The following is a 20,706-nucleotide window of genomic DNA, read 5'->3' on the forward strand; positions in this document are numbered from 1 at the left end:
AACTGTAGGGACTAAATTGTTTTATTACATACCACAAGAACCTTTAAGTTCATTTTAATACTATAAACAGCTAATTTAGAAATCATATAAACTACACCAACTAATTTTATATTTTTTCCTATTTTGTTTTCATGATCCTCCCTAAGTTGGCTATCATTCCTCTCCTTTTAAGCACCACCAGCCCCATAGAAACTCTTCTCTGCCAGCCACTCACGCTACCCTCTAGGTGTTGGTAATTGGGATTTCTTTGCTTTTCAAAGCAAATAAACTGCTTTAAAATATGATTCTCATGTTCTGGAAATGAGTGGGACTTGGAGAGTATCTTGAGTGCACCAATGTTCAAAGAAATAATATTCAAGATCAAAATTCAGTGGATTTTTGTGATTTTTATTGTAATTTTTTTGTTTTTTTATACCCTTTTGACTTTTCTAGATGCCCATTGTCTTCTTTTGAAAATTTTGCTAAAAATAGCCGATGTATTTTCTGTAATGGGTGCCATCGGAATTTATCTTAGACTCTCAAATATCCTTTTTTGAGAGAGATACTATTTACATTCCAATGGTGCCGATTCCAGAGTGAGTAATACTACACTTTGCACTTTACATTCATGTTTTTATTTTTATTATTATTAATTAAAAAAGGCGGAAGGGGTGTCTTATTGTAACTACTATACCTGAATGTGATCATGATAGTATTTGTCCGTTAGAAACCAATCAAGAGAAGTCTAGACGGAGGGAACTGGTAGTATTTATCCACTGAGAAGCACTCAAGGGGAGTCTTGATGGAGGGAGATAACCTGACTCAACCTCACCAGGACATCAGTGAAACTCAGTACAGTTAATATTAATCAAGCTTGCGTGAGTTACTATCCATTGCGAAGATTAAGATATCAGTGGAACCCAAAGTAGCTAATACTAATCAGGCTTGTGTGAGTGATTCCCATCATGAAGAGAACAAAAATTAGCTACAAACCGATTTGTAGCAATTAAACGGCCAAGTGTCTTCAAACATGTGCCTCTCACATGTCTGTTTTAATAAATAACTTTTCTTCTCTTTCTAATGTATCATCCTCTCTCTTAGGCCATCATGCTATTCTTCTAACCTAATATTTTCTCTCAAATTAGGTCGTGCATAGATTCTGGTTTGTAGGTTTGTTTGTAGCTACTTTTCGTATATAGTCATTATATTTATTGGTTCACAGAACCAGCATTGGCCTCGAGCTGCCTTCCAGGGAGGAGATCCGCCTGCAAAAGAGGTAAAAGACGATAGAAGCCTTTTGGCCCTAGAGGGCTGGAGAGACTCCAATGCCCAAGTTAGTATGGAATGATGGAGAGCTCTATGGTGAAGTGAGAGTATTATTGATAGTGTGTAGGGTGGTTCGAGATTTGCGTACCTTAGGCATGTTATGCATGCACTTGTGAGGTTTATGTACCATATTAAGAAAGTATAAAGAATAAAAATTGTTAATATACCTAAGTGGACCTAAGCCCATTAGCTTAGGCTTTTGAGCTAGAAGTGGTATCCTAATATGTATATTAGTTTACTCTTGTTTGACTCCCTTGGTGTTTTTCTTCCCAATAATTGGTATCAGAGCCTATGGTTTACCTTCCGCTGCTGCTGATATGAGTGTCTTAGTTCGACGCGTTTGGTTTGACTCCAGTAAAAATAGTGGTTTCTCATGGAGTACGAGTGACACTCTTGTGTATGAGGGAGTTTGGTCAATATAGTAGAGACTCACAAGTGAGGGGAGATTTATTGTACATGCACTTGTGAGGTTTGTGTCTCATATTGAGAAAGTATAAGGAATAAGAGTTATTAATATACCTAAGTGGACCCAAGCCCATTAGCTTAGGCTTTTAGGTTAGAAGTAGTATCCTAATATGTATATTAATTTACTCTTATTTGACTCTCATAATACTTATATACTTGCATATAAAGCCTTATAGAGTCTGCTGGAGGAGTCATGGTGTCTCAAATCAAGTCTAGGTGTCCGGTCGCAGACTAACTGGGCTTGATATGGGGTGCATGCCTTCTTCTTAGGTAGGTATTTTTTGGTTCCTCCAAGAGTCCCTTAATTTCCTTTGATGATTAGTAAATACATCCATGAGAATTTTGAGATGTGTGTCGTTGGACCCGTGGCTAGGCCTTCCGTGCATTTTCTAGTAATAAGGTATCCAAGGTCCTTCAATATTAAAGGACAAAAGATCAATGCAGACGATTTTTGTATAATCATTATCTTATATAACATAAAATTGGCAGTCTTTTTAATTTTGTGTTTTTGTTAATGGCGGAGAAGATTTTTTGTCCATAAAATTTATGCATGTTTCCTATATGGTCATTTGTTTTTTTTTTTTTTTCTAATTGAAAGGATGGGAAGGGGCGACCGGTGTAGTTTCCCCCCTTGGGCGTGACCATCGGGGTTCCCATCCGCTGTGGAATGTCCGGTTTGAGCCATAGCTACTGTTTGGGAAGGCGAGCCCGTCACCACAACCCCACCAAAGTGTAAGCCGGTAGAGCCCCTTCATAGTAGCATCTGGTTCACGCATCTACTACTGCAAGCGGATTCAAACACGCGAGCACTAGGATGAAATGAGTTCTTTTACCAACTCAACTACTACCTTGGTGGTTTCCCATATGGTCATTTGAATTCAAAATCATGCATTTCTTTTTTACCATGATTCTATTCAACATTGGTATGGACTGACATCTCTACGTACAAATTCCATAAATGTGAGTTCGAATGCTACTTTAATTCTTTGTTGATGTTCACTTTTCTTAGATGTGTTATTTCTAGAGCAGGATCTGTCATTGATTACCTTGCTCTGTTTTACTTTTTCATTTGTTAGTCACTATATGGAGTACAATAAAATCTTTGAGTTGTTCCCGTTGACATTTTCTTGTTGTTGCAGTGCTTGTTCCGAGGCAGTTTAAGGATATGACTGTATAAGAGCACTATTTGCAGCCTTACCAAAATTATTTTTTGGTTATTTTGGTGAGGCAATTTGGTAAAAATGCTTTAAAAATCTCATTTTCAGCTTCACCACTCTAACAATTGAAAGCCTTCTTGCAGCTTTTCCCAAGTTGGTAGGAACTGGGAAGCAACACACATATGTTGAGACAGAGAACATGCACTATGTATACCAGCCAATTGAAGCTCTACATACACTTGCTACTTGTGACAAACAAACGAAGCAACTTCCTTGAAGATTTGGTGACTTTGAGGCTGCTCTCTAAGCTTGTATCCTTTTCTTGGTGGTCGATTGTTCTATTTCATGGCCTGAAATGAATTTGTCTTGATTTCTTGGATAGACTAAGTTTTGATATGTAGGATATATGTTAAGTTCTTGCTATAACTTAAATATTAAGGGAAATTTTACTTTATACCTCTGAACTATCGAGCGTTTTGAAAAGACTCTCTTTCAAAAACTCTCAATTTAATTCCATGAACTTCAATTTGATTCAATTGACCACCATCTGTCAGATTATAAACGTTAAAAGTGATAAAATAATATTTATACCCCTAACTTTTTTATAAAATTCCAAATTTACCTTTGGACCCATTTTTTCCTCCTCCTCTTTTTTTTTTAATTATTATTTTTAAAAAATAAATAGAAGGGTATTTTGGTCTTTTTAGGCATTTTCGTTAAAAGTTAACGGCTAAAACTAACAGAGGGGAGCAAAATTGATTCAAATTAAAAGTTCAGGAGTGTAAATTGAGAGTTTTCAAATTTTTGACGATCTTCTCAAAACAAGCGATAGTTCAGAGGTCTAAAGTGAAATTTTCCTTAAATATTACTTGTGTGGGTCTGGATCCCACTTTTTTGATCTTTCTGTGCTCCATATGCTTATGCCTAATCTCCTTTTTATCTCCTGAAGCTTTCTTAGTGCATACCAGATTTTGTTTTGTTCTTTCTTTTTTCTTTTTTCTTTTTTCCTTTTAGTTTAGGAACCTTCATTTTCATTATTATTTGCCAAGGGATTTGTTTTGTACAGAAAGGTTTACCAGTTGTTAGGGCTTGGTAAAAGAGATGGGCTTGGAATAAAATTACAGGTTTTCTTCTCTACTTTTTGTAGTTTTAATTGAACAATTTAAGATCTGGTTATTTGAATTTAGATTATAGAAAGTGGCAAAAAAAAAAAAAAAAAAAAAGGCCTGATCAAATGTGCCTAGCAATCATGCAGGAAAGAGCTTTAAAGCTGCTGAAAAGTCTCTGAAATGCTAAAGGCAGTTCTTCTGAGTTTTCTGAGATAGGCAGCAAGGGAAAAGGAAGAAAATAATAAACTTGCTGAAAATTTATATGAAATCTGAATAATAATCAATTACCACCTTTAAACTCACTTTGATAAAAAGAAACCGTTAAGAAAATGGACGATCCATGCTGCCGTTAAGAAACCGTGAAGAAAATGGATAAAAAGAAACCGTTAAGAAAATGTGAATAAGAAAATGGTTAGAGTGAAAGATCATTTACACTCCGTATCCGAAAGGAAGAGAGGGTAGACAATTCTATAAATAAAAAATGGGTGGGTTTCCCAACATTAAACCAAAAAATAAAAACTAAAACAGTTCAAAAATAATTACGTAGGGTAGGAAATTGATTAAACAACTGATCTGATCATCTCAAGGGGCCACACAAGGTGGTTACAGAAGTAAAAATGGCACATATTAAAGCGAACCTATCTAAACTCCGACTTATCAACATCGACAACCACCGAAAGGACGCTGAAGCACTGTTAGAGTCTGAATCTGGGACTGCAAAAGAGAGAGGCACCAACACAAATTCAGTTACAAAAATCTCCATTAAATGATTAAACCAATAAAAAGCTAGGAGACAGTAATCCACAAAACACAAATGCAACAAAATACAAATAAAGTTTTGAAAATACATAAAAAATACAACAGGAAAGCAACAAAAACGCTAGCAAACAGTAGCAACGCTTGGAGCACAAATATCAATGAACACTGGCCGGCGCATGAGGAAGATGTGCTGGCATGTGGTGGTCACATCTGGCCGGTGGAGGCGGCGTGCTGAGAGACCGGGAATCGTGGTGGACTGATGCGTGAAGGGCGGAAATTGACCAAAGAGAGTAAATTGGTATAACTTAAAAGATCTTATTTATAATAGCATACAGAAGATTATAGCCCATTTTTTGGTGACATGCATTTTCCGGTTGCCGCCATTCAACAGAAGTAGCAGAAGCATGCCTGAAAAAATATTCTATACCATAATTCGCATATCCCTCGGAGCGCATGCGCTTGGTTCTTCCATCTATCGTCACAGTCCACAATGCAGCCAGTAGAAAATTTTTTCTTACAATTGTCATCTCCTGTAGATTCTGTCATGATACAAAGAAATCATTAGAAAATAATTACAAAAATGCATTGAAATACTTATAAACGAATTAAAAAAAATAAAAAAATCATAGTTAAAAAAAATAAAAAAAAATAAAAAATGTAAGCACCGACATATCGGCGCAGTGAAATTAAAGTCTAGTATGTAGCATTTTTTAAACATAGAATTACTGACCCGTGTTTACAAGGAGTATGAAGGTAAAGAAAATAGCAAAGAAATAAATAGATTTGGTAGTCTTAGTCATGTTTTTTCTTCTTTTTTTTTTTCTCTTTTGCAAATTATGGATAGGAATTTAGGGTATTTATGCACTACATAGAGTCGCTTCATTTTGTGCATAAGCTATGGTTTTATTTAACTTTGTCTAGTAAGCCACATAATTATTTAACTGGCTTTATTATTTTATTGTTTTTAGAATTTGAGACCTTATGGTTAAAATAAAAGGGTAGAGTTTTGCTTATAATTTTCATCTGTCTTTTCGAGTACTTGTAAGCTATCACAACTAGTTTATGGTAGGGGTGAAAAGGCGGGCGGTTAACCGCACTAACCGCTAACCGCCTAAGCGGTTACAGTTAGCAGTTTTAGGTTTTGAAAAAAGGGCTAACCGCCTTTATATATATATATAAAATAAACGCTATTGTTTTGTGTTTAAATATATATATAAATATATAAAAATCTAAAAATGATCTTGTATGTAGTAGGGTATTACTATAAAGAAGTCTTTTTTTTTTTCAAAAAAAAAAAAATTTAAAATTTTAAAATTTTTTCTTTAAAAAATGGTTAGTGGGCCTACGCGGTTACGGTTAGCGAATAACCACTAACCGTAACTACATTTTTACCTCTAGTCTATGGCATAGAATTTGTCAAGGATTATCAATTAGTTTAGCTTGTGGTGGCAGATTTCTAATGAAGCAATATTTGGATGTCATAGAAGAGATGGAGATAATTAGGGGTGAAAAGGCGGTTGCGGTTATCGGTTATTGTCTATAACTACTAACCGTAACCGCCTAGGTAGTTACTAAATTTCACTAACCGCATCCAGATCAGGATCCCCAACAATAGCTATGGAATTGCCCATCAGCTTTTTTGCAAATCTTGGCCATTGAAACTAATCCAATGGTCTACAAGCTGCCACGTGTCTACTAATTAAAATATAATTTTTATTATTTAAATTTTACAAAATAAATAAAAAAAAAAAAAAAAAAAATTGGGGTGGCCGGCCACCCCACCTGAGACATGGGGGTCGCTTCAGCCACCCCCTGGGGCCATGGCCCACAATTTTTGGCTTTGGCCAAAGAGCGTGGCCGAACCACCCCCTGGGGCCCTAGGGGCGGCTTCGACCACCCCCAAGGGACGATTGGGGGGGTTTTGGCCAAAGGGGGTGGGGCCACCCCCAACCGGCCAATGGGGGTGGCTTTGGCCACCCCCATGTCTTAGCCGGCCACCCCAAAATTTGGTATTATTTTGTTTTATATTTATTTTTTAAAATTTAAATAATAAAATATTATATTTTAATTAGTGGACATGTGGCAACTTGTAGACCATTGGATTAGTTTCAATGGCCAAGATTTGCAAAAAAGCTGATGGGCAATTCCCCAGCACCCGATCCTATACACTAGGAGGTTAGCGGATATCAGCTAGCAGTTAGTAAACATATAACAGCCCACTATAATCGCTTTTTTCAAAGTTGGGCCCTTGGGCCAATTTTTAGTTTTGGGCTTTTTTTATTTATTTTTTTATATACCACCACATTGGGCCAAATTACTTCAAAAGGAGCTCATATTGAAAATCTAAAATATTTGACCCCAAATTTACATTAATTTACATCTACTTGTACTTTAAAAAAAAAAAAAAAAAAGAAGAAGCCCTTGAATGAATGTAAATCATAACTTGTTAAGAATACAAGTTATAGAAAATATATATATATAATTTAATGATCAATTGATCATGTAATATAATCATATATATTATAATGATAATACATTAATAATTCAATTGTGGTTATAAGTAACACATTGTTTAATCTAATGTCAATTACTTAATTTGACATTATACGAATCACATTATCATTGTACATAAATAATACGATTAATTATTTAAATTGTCATTGAATCATATGATTAAGTATCAATCTTATACATTTATATTATTCAATATGCATATATGTATAATTAAAATATATATCACATATATGCATATTGAATAATATAAATGTATAAGATTAATACTTAATCATATGATTCAATGACAATTTAAATAATTAATCGTATTATTTATGTACAATGATAATGTGATTCGTATAATGTCAAATTAAGTAATTGACATTAGATTAAACAATGTGTTACTTATAACCACAATTGAATTATTAATGTATTATCATTATAATATATATGATTATATTATATGATCAATTGTATTTATTTATTTTTTCAAGATTTAATTTTTTAAAATTAAATTAATAAAAAATTAATATTTTAATAAAATAAAAAGGTAAGTTTTGAGTGGATTAACGGTAGTTAACAAAAATTGACGGTAAAGAGTTTTTTCGCAGTTTCGAGTTCCCCAGGGACTAAATTTTCAAAAAAAAAAATACCCAGGGAGTTTTTAAAAAAAGCGCGTCGACCTAAGGATTTTGTATATGATTTTCCTTATTATTATTATTATTATTATTATTATTATTAATTTGTATTTACTAGAAGCAATAATTAGTGAATGGCAACTTCAAGGTTTAAAAAGTTCATTACTTCAAATACGGACAACGGATAAAATCCGCATTAACTGCGCGAATGCGAATAGTAATCGCATAATATGGATGCAAATATCAAAAACCATTATCTGCATCTACAAAATGTGGATATTGCTATTATCCGTATTTTCACCCCATAGAGCTTGACTGTATAAACCAAATTCCATATAGACTAGGTTGGGGTCCAAGAGGGAGATTCAACTTGACCTTTAATCCAAGTGTTATATTTGATTATGAGTAATACTATTTAATAAACTGTAATACGAATACTTTACAATTTAATGATGTAACAATGAAAATTAGTTCTTAAATTAGTACTTGTAACAATAAAAATAAAATAAAAAACGATTTTCACTACAATCTCCCTTTGGAAGAGATGGATGGATTGCCCGTGTCCACAATTTAGAAGATATATAGGAGAGCATATATATATATTAACCAAAACCATTCAAAAACAGATGATGTGCTTTATATCATGTGTTTTAGTGTAGTGATGGATTCACCAATTCCTATAATCAAAAGCCCATGTGTTTTGAGTAAATGCAACCTCCAAGTAGTACCACATTGGGGAAATCTGATTTATCCATGGCAAATATTTCATTGTTCAACTCTTTGACAATATGAAAGACTTTTTGTTATATATAAATTATTTATTACTGCAATTAACTTAAGATTATACTATAAACAGTAATTGCCTAAAGCTTGGCTCCAAGTAATTATTTTTGTTACTAGCCTGTATAAAATTAGATTTCAAAGCTCAAGAGAGCTAAAGCCATAATCATGAACAAAAATGTAAAATAATAATCACTATTAAGATACTCTACACAAAAATATCCATGGCAATATTGTTACAGAATGATAATACAGTAAAAGCTCAAGCTTGACAAATTTGTACATGAACAGAACTTGAAACAGAGCACAAACTTGAACAAAGCTCAATGAAGCTGTGCCTACATCTAAAAGGTACCTTTTGAGGGGGAAAAAAAAAGAAAAAGAAAAAAAGATTACACTAGATCTTAGCCAAAAATCTGAGAAACATACTATTAACAATAACATCAAATTGGGCTAGGATGACTTCCACGCTTGCAACAAAGGAAACAGGAAATTCAACTTTGCAAGGGCTAAAGATGCATTTCGCAGTCAAACCAGATAAAGAGTTGCAGTCATAGTAGTTGAAGGTTAATAATTATACCAACTCGATTAGAATTTGGCTCCATTTCTATCATTGGCAGGCAGCAAGACCTCAATAGATTTTGCATACTGGTGAAACTGCAACCAGCCATACAAGCATTAGACCATGTTCAGTTCAACAATTATACAAATTAAAGCACCAAATCAACTGACTTGGTGAAAGCAGTATTAAGCTAGAAATTAAGCTTAGTTTTCACAATTCCTGATTGACAATGAAAGAAAAACTCATTGAAACACAGCTTGATCAAGTTATATTTACGATGGTCCAACACTGATCATGATTTGAAAATCTTAGGCTCCATTTGGTTAACCTTTCTGTTTTTGATTTTCAAATAAGCAAATATTTTAAGATTTTTGCTGCATAAAGTAAAAGCAATCCAAACAAAAACATGTTTGATAAACCTAGGAGATGTCTTTGAAAACGTCCTTAGGATAATTGCTAACAGTCAAAGATGAAAATAAAACCCTTCGAAGTTGAAACTTAGCATGTGCCTTTTAGGCTTTAGATTTAGCTTTCCAAAAATGCAAATATTTTCACTTCTAACTAAAAGCTTTTTCTTCTTTTTGGCCTTTTGCTCTATGAAAAGTACCTTTTCAATGAATAAGCGAACAGTATCTTTTGCTTTCGAGCTTTTTACTTTCAAGAGCAGAAAAGTATCTTTTATGGCCAAAAAAACAATACTTAAAAAAAAAAAATTCATAATAACTACAAATAAAACAGAACATGAGCATTCATTTTCTTTGTTTTCTTGGGTTTGTGTGGAGGGTGGTGGATCATGTGGAATTTTAGAACAACAGGATTTTGAATCTAGTTGAGTCAAGCAGGGAAACCACATCTGTTATCTATTGAATATATTATATAAAGTGGAAGCTCAAGTTCAAGGTGTAAGATCCTCCAAATAGCCATTAGAGAATTAATTTGGGTTACATGTAATAGCATTTGAAATGTCTCCTTCAGTAAAAATTCAAGACATCAAGTATACTTGGTTAATTAGAGCTTAAACCTCCTTATTTATTATACCTAAAATTTCTCTCCAAACCTTTTTCTCCCATATTTACTTTTCCCTCTCCCACACCATTTGTTCTCATTAATTCTCTCTTCCATTTAAAGGCATCTCTTTTTCTGCATAGCAATCACGTTTTTAGGTCACCAAATTCTAGGAGTCTTTCCTATTGAAATTGGTTTATGTTATCCACTTGAAACCCCTAATAAAAGTTTGTCTGATCTTATGAGTTTCTGGGCAATACTTCTATTACAATAGAAATGGAAGTTTCATATTAAATAAGATAATTGCTTCTACGAAATTTTAACCAAACTAGATGTTGAGAAAGATAAATGAAAAGATAAACTCAACTACATATAAGATAAGGATAAATCCTTAAATACTAGACAATACTAATCTACCTTAACTCATAAAGCAACTTTCTTTTTCTTTTTGTGTATGTTCTTGGTTTAGTTCAACAGTTTCTAAAATTGAAGTCATAATGAATCTAGTTACATACAAATTGATTAGGTAATGTGTCTGACAACTTGACGAATCTCTTCTAGAGAGTAGAAAGGTATGTTCCTTACGTAGATATTCAAGATAGGAATTGTGAAGTTTCCATAAATTCCAAAAAGTTTGGCTGTTTGTTTGAAAAATATTATTCTCATGAACATCCTAATTTTAATGAAACACAATAATTTTAACTCCGACTTTTGAGGTAAGAAATGTCAATTCTCACATATCCTGTATTCAAAAGAATATGAGACTTCAATTCAAAATTTCACTGAAAAAGTAACTATATACATTTCATTTTAGGAAATAATGTTTATGATTTCATTCTCAAAGGATTTCTCAAAACTATGTTTCATTTATTTTACTCAGAAGTGATTATTATATATAGTTATGTATAACCTTTTGGAGCTGTATCATAAGCATACACCATGGGATGACATTCGGTTTCTCATACTTTTGTCAGAAAAAAATTGGCTACTATTGCTTTATAGTCAGGGGTGCATTATATCACTTTCATGGTTCTAATGCGTTACAATAATAAAAGTCTTGTCATTTCACTTATGTTCTTTTCTTTTTTTTTTTTTTTTTTTTTTTAATTTTTTAATTTTAATTTTTAAACAGCTTTAGTTTTGATTGTGTAAGGACTAAATTATTTTTTTGGCATACCTCAGGAATCTTTGAGTTCATTTTGATGCCACGGGGAATTAATTGCAAATCAGATAAACCACATGGACTAATTTTGCATTTTTTTCAATGAATTATTTTCTTAGATTCCCATTCAATGTTCCGTCTTTTCCAGTGCTTCACAAGTCTATACTGCTAGCTCATTTTCATAAGAGACAAACATACACACGTAGGTTGAGAAAGGAATCTATTGAAATGCACCTCTTTCCGAATCTCTTCAGATTTATGAATTAACTCCTGCAGTTTAGCTGCTCCAGATTCTTTTATAGAATTAGTCTTTGAAGTTATAGTATCCACCTATAAATTGCAGAATAGAAGAAAATTAAATATTAGACAACTTCATATCAAATAGCTTAGTACACAACTAAAAGGAGATTCAAAGTACCTCCAGAACCACAGCTTCAACATTCTTTTGCCTTGCTTCCAGATCATGTCTCCTAGATTCCACCTCAAGCTTAACATTATTGAACTCTTTGGTAGCCTCCTCGCACTTTAGATCTCTTTCCTTTTCTAACTGCTTTCTTAATTCATCCAACTGTTCAGCTGGTGTTAAAAGAAGAAAGATTTAAGCTCAAAAATACCACTTCAGAAAACGATACATAACTTAGCTTGGATAAGAAGTTACCTTTGCCTTGCCATTCCACCAGTTTCGCCTCAAGTGACTTATCCAGCATTCCCTCATCACTCAATTTAGCTTTTAAAGCCTTAAAGTCCTTCTCAATGGATTTTGCAGAGTTTACCTATTTAAGGTGCTGATGTTAAAAAAGATACAGCACTCAAAAGCCTTATTAAGTACAAGTCAAAAATGATTTTATCTTAATCATAGAAGCGCTCTTGATTTTTTTATATATCTGAAGATTTCTGTATGGCCGTCACATCAGGAATTCATTCAGATCACAAAAAGTTCTTTCCCATGGCCAACACAGAACCTGCCAGATTTCAACAGCAGAGCATAAGATAGCCAGCTAGCATATGCTCACCTGTTCTTGTATAGCCTGCATCTGAGCAAAATGTTTCGACATTTTCTTCAAAACCTGTGAAAACACAAAAATATATCATCAATTACCCTTTATTAAAGCTAGTAAATTTTCTGGGTGGTTTTCTGTGCATGCATGTTAACCAATATTTAATCCACTTAGTCTTGGACTAGTTGGCTGTCATAAATTAGAGGACAGCAATTCCTCCAAGGAGACGAACTTCCCATGTGTTTAGCTATTGTGAATGTGTACCTAGCTATGTTTTACTTGGAGAAATAGGTTACATAATCTGGCCATCAGCACAGTAAACTAACTTCAGAGTTTAGAGAAACTTTACAAAGAACCAACAGCAATATGACTGGTATGATATCGCAATAACAATTTAATGGCGTTTATTTGACAATTTTGAGGGATACATGTACGCATGCATGCATCTTTGTCCAATCCAGGAATATTCAGCTCCCATGAACAACAGGGTTAAAGTAGCACTAGCTTAATTGACTTGTAATTCAATATATAGTAAACTACTCATTGAGATAAAATCCCATTCAAAAATGATTACGGAGAAGTAACTTATGCACACTCAATATGCAATTACTTCAAAACATCAGATTAATAGAAGTTGAAGAACTACATGGTATTTAGGAAATTGATGGAAGCCATGTTGTCCATCATGTTATCAAAAGCCATTTCTTCAGTGAAGGCAATAAATTCTTGAAGTTTTTCTGGGAACAGGCTGAACAAGCTATCTGAGTCAATGAGCATTTTTAGGACTTAAGGCAATTTTTGATATGCAAACCTCCTCAAAATGTTAAAAGGCAAGGGTTAATTTGAAATAGGTTCATGAAAATGTCCAGCATGCAAATGAATGAGAATAAATTATTAACATAGTAATAGTATACCTTTGTATAAAGCTCAACAATGGCATTCTTTTCCTGATAAGATTGCATTGCTATTTTTTCAGCATTCTTTGCCGCCTCCCGAACTGATTTCTTCTCCTCTAGTGCCCTCTTTAAGAAAATATTTGAAAAAAAAAAATTACTTACATGTTGATAAGAAAAGCAGAGGGAAAATCTTTAATGTGAGAAATATAGAACCAAGAACACCTATCAGAAAGAGAAAAACATCATAAAATTAATAGACCATGCTACATTTAATTCTCTACACTAGACATAAGAGAAATGAATCAAAATACTTCATTGAAAAGCCAATCTGACAAGAATAATATCATAGAGCCCCTTATTTGAAAACCTATGATATGGGATTGAAGATCATAGTAATATCCACTACTACATGAATTTGGAAGTATAACAGAAACTTGATACTTGCACACAAGTTGTATGAAGTTTAACCACACATACACAAACCGAACTCCATATCTACACACAATAATATGCAATCCCGATCAAATAAAGAAGAGTAATGTTATATACCACATTTTTATGCCATAACGATGATATGGTAGTCCCAACCAACCTTTGGATATATAATTTTTTTAAACAAGAACTAATCCAAGGGTTGGTGGGATCTGGGCATTGTGGGATAAAAGTGTAGTTTCTAGCATTACTTATAAAGAATGGCTTACAAAGATATAGAAAACATAGGAGAACAAGGGGAGGAGGGTGGAGAGGCAAGGAAAGGTAGCCTGCATAAATTTGGCATTCAACAGTGCCAGGCTAAACATTATAGGAAGAATGATGAGTTCTAAGTTTAGGGAGTAATGAGTGGTAGCAACATTATTGACTTTGGTATTCATAAATTTAGCATCAAGTTCAACATAAGAAACATGGTGGGAAGAGAATAACAAGCAATATGTGGAATTAGGAATATCCAAATGAAATTCAGTAAGTGAATAATTCCAACCTAAGTCATAAATGCAAAAATACCACCATAATCCTTATCTTTGTTGTTTACCCACGTTGTGCATGCATGGGCGAGCATGTCAGACACCATCTAGGAAACTAAACAGCAAAACCATGTTACAAGTCATCTCAGTTTGAGTTTCCCATGTTGGACACCTCATATCAGAGTTGTAAACTATTGAGAAAAATAAATGGTTGGAAAGGCCATAGAGAAAACCGCCACAAGAAAACGCCATAGAGAAAACCAATAACCATGTGAAAAGGAGACATCACCAGAATCACTAAAAATGGAGACACCAATAACAACCATGACAGCCGCTCACCGGAAAACACCAGACATGATTGACTGCAACAACAGTGAACCACAACCAATGACCACTGCAGTTGTGTGACAGATCTGTTGTCTAAACCACCATACACTAGACATCACTGGAGAAAGACCAAGCCACTCAACTGAGACCATCAAATAGTCTCTCTTGTCTAGAAGCAGAGGGAACTGAAAGTAGAAATCTTTGCATATGTTGTCAATGACTTCTTCAAACACAGAGATGAGAAGCAAGAAAGGAAGCATGGGTGAAGGATGAGGAACAGAGACATGTCTGTCAGGAGAGGGGGAAGAGGAACAGGGGAAGGGTGAATGAAGGCAATTTTTTTTAAGACTGCTCTGATACCTTGTTGAGAAAATATTGGTAGGTTGATTTTTCACGGTTATACCCACACTTTCATTTATTACAATTTACAGTCTATCAACAAGTTACATTTTATCACAACTCCTACACAAGATAGACTACTAAAATAGTCAGATAAGATTAAACTAATATTCTAACATTAGAAATTCATTCTATTATAGGAGCTAGAAAGGCTACAGGAAGGAAAATTTACAATGGGCAATAGGGAAGAAAACAGATAATCTGATAGAGAATATGACCTTAAATAGGACTGAATTGCTTATTTTTTGTTGAAGATTATTTTTTCACAAGTAATTTTTGTGTTTGGCAAGATTTGAAAATTTTGTATAGTTGTAAATTTTTGGGCATTGAAACTGGCCAATGGTGATGATTCCTAATCCCCTGGGATTGTAGGAAGCAGCATAGTGATGATAATTAGTGACTAAAAAGGTACTCACATAGCAACTGAGAGTCACCAACAACCAATGGTTGGCGGTTTTGGCACAAATTGAAATTTTTTGTATATTTTTTAAATTTATGGTGCTGAAACTGGCTTATGGTTATGATTCCTAACACCTGGGGATTGTAACAAGCAGGATGGTGATGATAGCCAATGACTAAAAGGTACCCAAGACCAGCTGACAATCACCAACGAATAGCAGAGGGCTGCTTTGTGACCAATGAGGGTTGCTCAGCAAGTGGTGGGGGTGGAAAATTGTAGAAGGCATAGTTATCAGAGCCGTATCAATTTGACAGTTGTACCAGCAAAACCATAAACCAAGAGATTTTTTATTTGGTATTTTTATTATACCAGATATGCAGTAAAATCGATTAGAACCAATTGAACAGGAAAATTTTTAGCAAACAGTTAAATAAATAGAACTGATTGGTTGAATACGATTAACTAATCATCTTTTTTAAAAATTATAACTTATTTTCATTGCGAACTATACTCACAACCTCAAGTTTGAATACATGCACTAACACTAAACCACATGTGCTTCTTTGTCAAGATATGTTATCTTTTTTATATTTATTCATTACCTATTATGTATATATTTATAACTATGAACATTATTCAATAGATAATTATCATACTAAAAAAACAGTGGTTCAACCAATAATCCAACAAATGAACCAATGGTACCAAAAACCGACCTTTTCTCTTGGCTAAGGTTAAGATTTTATTTGATTCCTAGAACAATGGTTGGAGAAGAGTCATTGATGACAGTGGAAGTTTTGAGTTCATTCCAAAAAATAGCTTGTGCCTTCGAAAAACATAATTTCAAATTCTTAGCTTGGTCTTTCATTGTGCACTAAAAGGTTTGTTGCTTACTAACTTTCCAATGCTGCAACAGATATAGCAAAGAAAAATTGGAGCCTAAGACTTAGTTGAGTTGAATAAATCGAAATTGAGTCCCATTCACAAGCAATATCAGAGAGTTATCTTAAGATCAACTAATGTGGCTCCTATCACGTCGTTATATTTCTGATCTAGATAGTATAATTGTACAATTCCCAATATCTTTTCTTGATAAGTAAACGATTTTCATGACATTCATTAAAACCAAAGGGCACACAAAGTACACAAAAAGTATACAAGAGAAGCACCCGACCAGAAAAAGAAAAGAGGTCAAAAAGGTTATGAAAACAAACTTAGTTATTTTGAGATTGAGTGCTACCACAGCGAGTACATGCGGACTAAGGCCATTTATATATTTCTGTGAAAAAGGCCAAACATATCCGTCATTACTAACTTATCTTACTCCCAATTCTAACGAAATCATATTGTGGTCTTCATGCTACAAAGAGGTTCTCATAACGGATGCTACAATGGGCTAAGGCCATTACTCTATATTTAACAATTAGACCAGAAAAGTTTAACCCATGCCTTTATGTTTATGTCTGACTGTAGCACCTGTGTTGAAGTAACTTTATTATTTTATCTGGTTACAACTTTCGCAATAATCACAGTAATGCACTACCTCTTTTATAAATTACCATATCTTAGTTATTGAGAAGAAAAGAAATACCTGTAACTTATCTGGAGACTGGACAATTTTTGAACGTAGATTTGCATTTTCTTGAACACTTTGTACTAGAACAAATTCAGCATTTGAAATCTGGAAGAAAGAGGAAAAATAAGAACAATGAAACAAATAGCAGTTAAAAAGAAAGCAAACATATTTGAACAACCAATCTACATGATGAACTGAAAATAGAAAACTTTCTTCTCAAATACAGCACTAAACTGCAGCTCAAACAGGCAGAAAAAAGCCAACTCATATAAACAAGGGAGAATAGATTAAAATATACCAAGTATTTGAAAGAAAAAACTCAGACCTTGAAATCTGGGAAGATAGAAAGAAACTCATGACAAAAAAAAAATCAAGAAGAAGAAGAAGAAGATGAACATTAACGATTAAAAAAATAATCAACATATCTCAATGGCATAAGCAACCTAATAACGAGAAAATAATTAAATAATCTGGAAATAACACCTTTGAAAGATATCATTGTGGTTGACACAGAGAAGACAGACACACAACTCACAAAATAAGTTATCAATATGGATGAAGAGAAACTTCAACAACTACAACCAGCGTAAAAATGGGGTTTTGAATATTTGTGTGTATAAGCTGTACTCTTCCTTGAACATAAAGTTGTAAAAGATTCCAAATGAGCATAATCATATGATCAAGAGTCTGTGCTATAGATTCATCATAAAATAGTTAACTAGCAATTTGTTTCTTCAGATTAACTTTTAAAACAAAATGACCACCAAATATATAACTTTAAATCAAACAACAAACAACTAAACCAGTTGTCCCAATAGACCCAAAATTTGTAAGCTTATTCTTAAGCTATTGACTTAGACCAATACATCTGTTCATTTTCAATAACCTGACCTTCTGATCCATTTCTTCCGTCTTCTCCTTCAGCTTGCGATAAGAAGCTCTCAGAGACACCTGGTGATTGTTGAGGCCTGCAATGGTTTGACGCAATTCTTTAACTTTTGCATCTACCTCCTGAACAAGAGGCAACTCCCTCTCTCTTGCTTCATTACACTCCTCAATCTCTGCATTCAACTGCATGGCAAACATTTAGCACAAATGGATGCCTATTTTAAAGCTTTTATTTATTTATTTCCTTTCTGGATCTATTAGAGAAACCTGGGAAATCTTAGCCTCCCACTCTCTTTGCTGCTCCTCAAGAAGGTTGACTTCATCCACAATTGGACGTAGGAAATCCAGTTTTGCCCGTCTGAGATTGAAAACCATTATCCAACGTATAATAGAAGCAAAACCATTACTGGAAAAAATGAACTAAAATCCATTGGTAGATAGTTCATTTATAAAACCACGAAGCTAAATTCTTCCTCCTTAATGTTCAAAATGCAGAGTAATTCTCCCCCCCCCCCCCCCCCCCCCTCTTTTTTTTTGTATTGATAATGCAGAGTAATTCTAATACTTTGTAGAATGTTCAAAATAAGAAGTCATCAGTTCTTTAGCACAATGTACTTTCTCTATAGTTTGTTTATTCTAGCATTTCTTACTCAAAACTAGAAGAGTGTCACAAATACTTTACTAGGACTAGGGTTTTACTGTCTTTATCATTTCCGTTGATCTATAACACAGAAAAATCATGTGAAAGCAATGGTATACATGAAATGCATTTGATATCTTAAAAAGAAAATCAGAACAAAAATATTACAAATATTTGCAAAGAGCTAACGGGAACTAACTAAGGATTCACATAAAAGTCTTTGGGTCCAGACATGTTCATGACCAATTATAAAATAACTAAGCTGAAAATGGAAAGCATCCAAACAAAAAATTCACCAATTACTGCAAGAGATTTTAAATTAACTCTTGCCACCAGTTACCCCACTATGAAACTTGATAGTTGTTCTCATGTTTGTCAAGGTCAAATGGGTCTCTAGAATGATCTGCAATGACAATGACAGCAACCTGCATTCGCTATTGCCATACAAGTCCAAGACCAGGATTCAACCAAAGCAGAGGTATTGACCATTCTTTCTGGAACATTGGAAGCACTGTAATAATTTTTCCAATTTCCCTCACACCCCTGTTTCTCGCGCTGACTAGCTGAAGTAACTCATCTCCCACTTTTCGCATTAAATTAGATCAATGAATTTCTTAAAACCAAGTGTAACTGGTGATCAAGAACCAGTTGAAGAACTTATAGAAGAGAATTGCCATTAACCAAAGTATCTTAATGCAAATGTTCCAGTCCTCTTTATTTTCATATAAACCTCAACAATAATCACAAATCATTTATGCAACAAATCAAGGTTTACTTTAAGAAACCAACTCAGTCAAAGAACACAAAAGATCCATTTCTCGTTTTGGCGACTAATAACTAGGTCTACCACACAAACTGAAAAACATCAAAAACCAAGAACTTACCTGTGAAGACAAAAATTGAGAATTGAGCTAAGGAAAAATCCAGTCCTGTCAGTATCTGGTCTTAGCAGGTCTTTGAGGGTAAATCTTTTCGGGCATTCTGTCGATGCCAGCACCTCCTTTATGCGGTTGTACAGCTTGACAGTCCGGGCCGACTCGACATGAAAGTCTGGGTTCTCGAGCTGCTCAAGCGCCGCGAATTCCAATTGTCCATTATCTTCCCTGCACAAATCAAAAACCCCAGAAAGGAAAAGAGCTCAGACGCCCTAAAAAGCCAAAGTAAATTTGAAAAATTCCTTTTTACGAAACCGAAGAAAAGAAGAAACTCATGTTTAAAAAGTTCAATTTCAGTTCTCGGAAGATAAAGAAAGCAGATGGGGTTTTTCATTTTCTCAGCAATCCAGGATATTCTTCTCTAATTCAGGAAAACTAAGAGCAATAAATAAAATATCAAAAACCCATATCAAGTCAAGTCTTTATACCCCAGTTTGCCAGCCCTTCCACTTTCCCTTATCTGAAACAGAAACAAATCTAGAGATTTTCTAAGCCATAATTCCTTTCCATTTTCTCTCGCATATTGCCAGCAACCAAACAGACCATTAGGGACAACCCCAATTGATTAAAATGTAAAAATCGACAAAATAAAATTCTATGAAATTTTAAATAATTATCTGAAAAAATTGAAACTTGTAACTCCCAAGTGTTGGTACATTACTCGTGGAGAGCGTCGATGTGGAAGAGGAGACGGACATAGAGTTCCAAAATGAAATCCGGGTTGGGGTTGAAGAGATCGTGCTCGGAGATGCTGGCGATCTGGGACTCCGCCAAGATTGCTACTATCTCACTGCGCGACATTATTGGGTACTCGAACTTCGACATTCTTCAGATTTCTCTGCGATTCCACACTTCTCTCTTCGTTAAGAGAGAGATTGTGACGGAAGAGTGAGAGTTTTTGTCTAATTTCAATTATATAAGAGAGACTCCGACGTTTTCCCGCCCAAAAGAAAATTACAGAAGATGCTAGGAAAAAAACATCATGGCCCTTACGTTTTTGTCTAATTTCAATTTAGTCCTCATGTTTCTAATTTTGACAATCAAGCCCTTAGATTTTATCATGATTTCGATGATTTCCAATTAATAAGTTTCACATCATTTTGGTACTCATTTCTTGATAAAAGATTTGATATCAAAAAATCCTCGAGTGAAACAACAAAAGCTACCTTACCCTTACCCTGTGCGTCTGTTTGAAATTAAATATTTATTTGATGAGAACAAGCATATTGCAGCAAACACCCACACAATTG

At 34.1% G+C, this 20,706-nt stretch overlaps 1 protein-coding gene across 1 annotated transcript; it reads right to left on the minus strand.

Moving 5' to 3' along the window:
* Positions 1 to 8,882: 8,882 nt before the first annotated feature.
* On the minus strand, positions 8,883 to 20,388 carry LOC132166167 (kinetochore protein). The gene is made up of 11 exons (XM_059576944.2): positions 20,118 to 20,388; positions 19,406 to 19,624; positions 18,149 to 18,239; positions 17,885 to 18,064; positions 17,009 to 17,098; positions 13,348 to 13,455; positions 12,449 to 12,502; positions 12,094 to 12,208; positions 11,854 to 12,011; positions 11,670 to 11,765; positions 8,883 to 9,363 (listed from the first exon to the last, which is right to left on the minus strand). The coding sequence occupies exons 1-11, from the start codon at positions 20,279 to 20,281 to the stop codon at positions 9,295 to 9,297; spliced, it is 1,344 nt and encodes a 447-aa protein (XP_059432927.1). The 5' UTR covers positions 20,282 to 20,388; the 3' UTR covers positions 8,883 to 9,294.
* Positions 20,389 to 20,706: the final 318 nt, after the last annotated feature.

Source organism: Corylus avellana, chromosome 2, assembly GCF_965113065.1.
Source record: "Corylus avellana chromosome 2, dhCorAvel1.hap1.2, whole genome shotgun sequence".
NCBI lineage: Eukaryota > Viridiplantae > Streptophyta > Magnoliopsida > Fagales > Betulaceae > Corylus > Corylus avellana.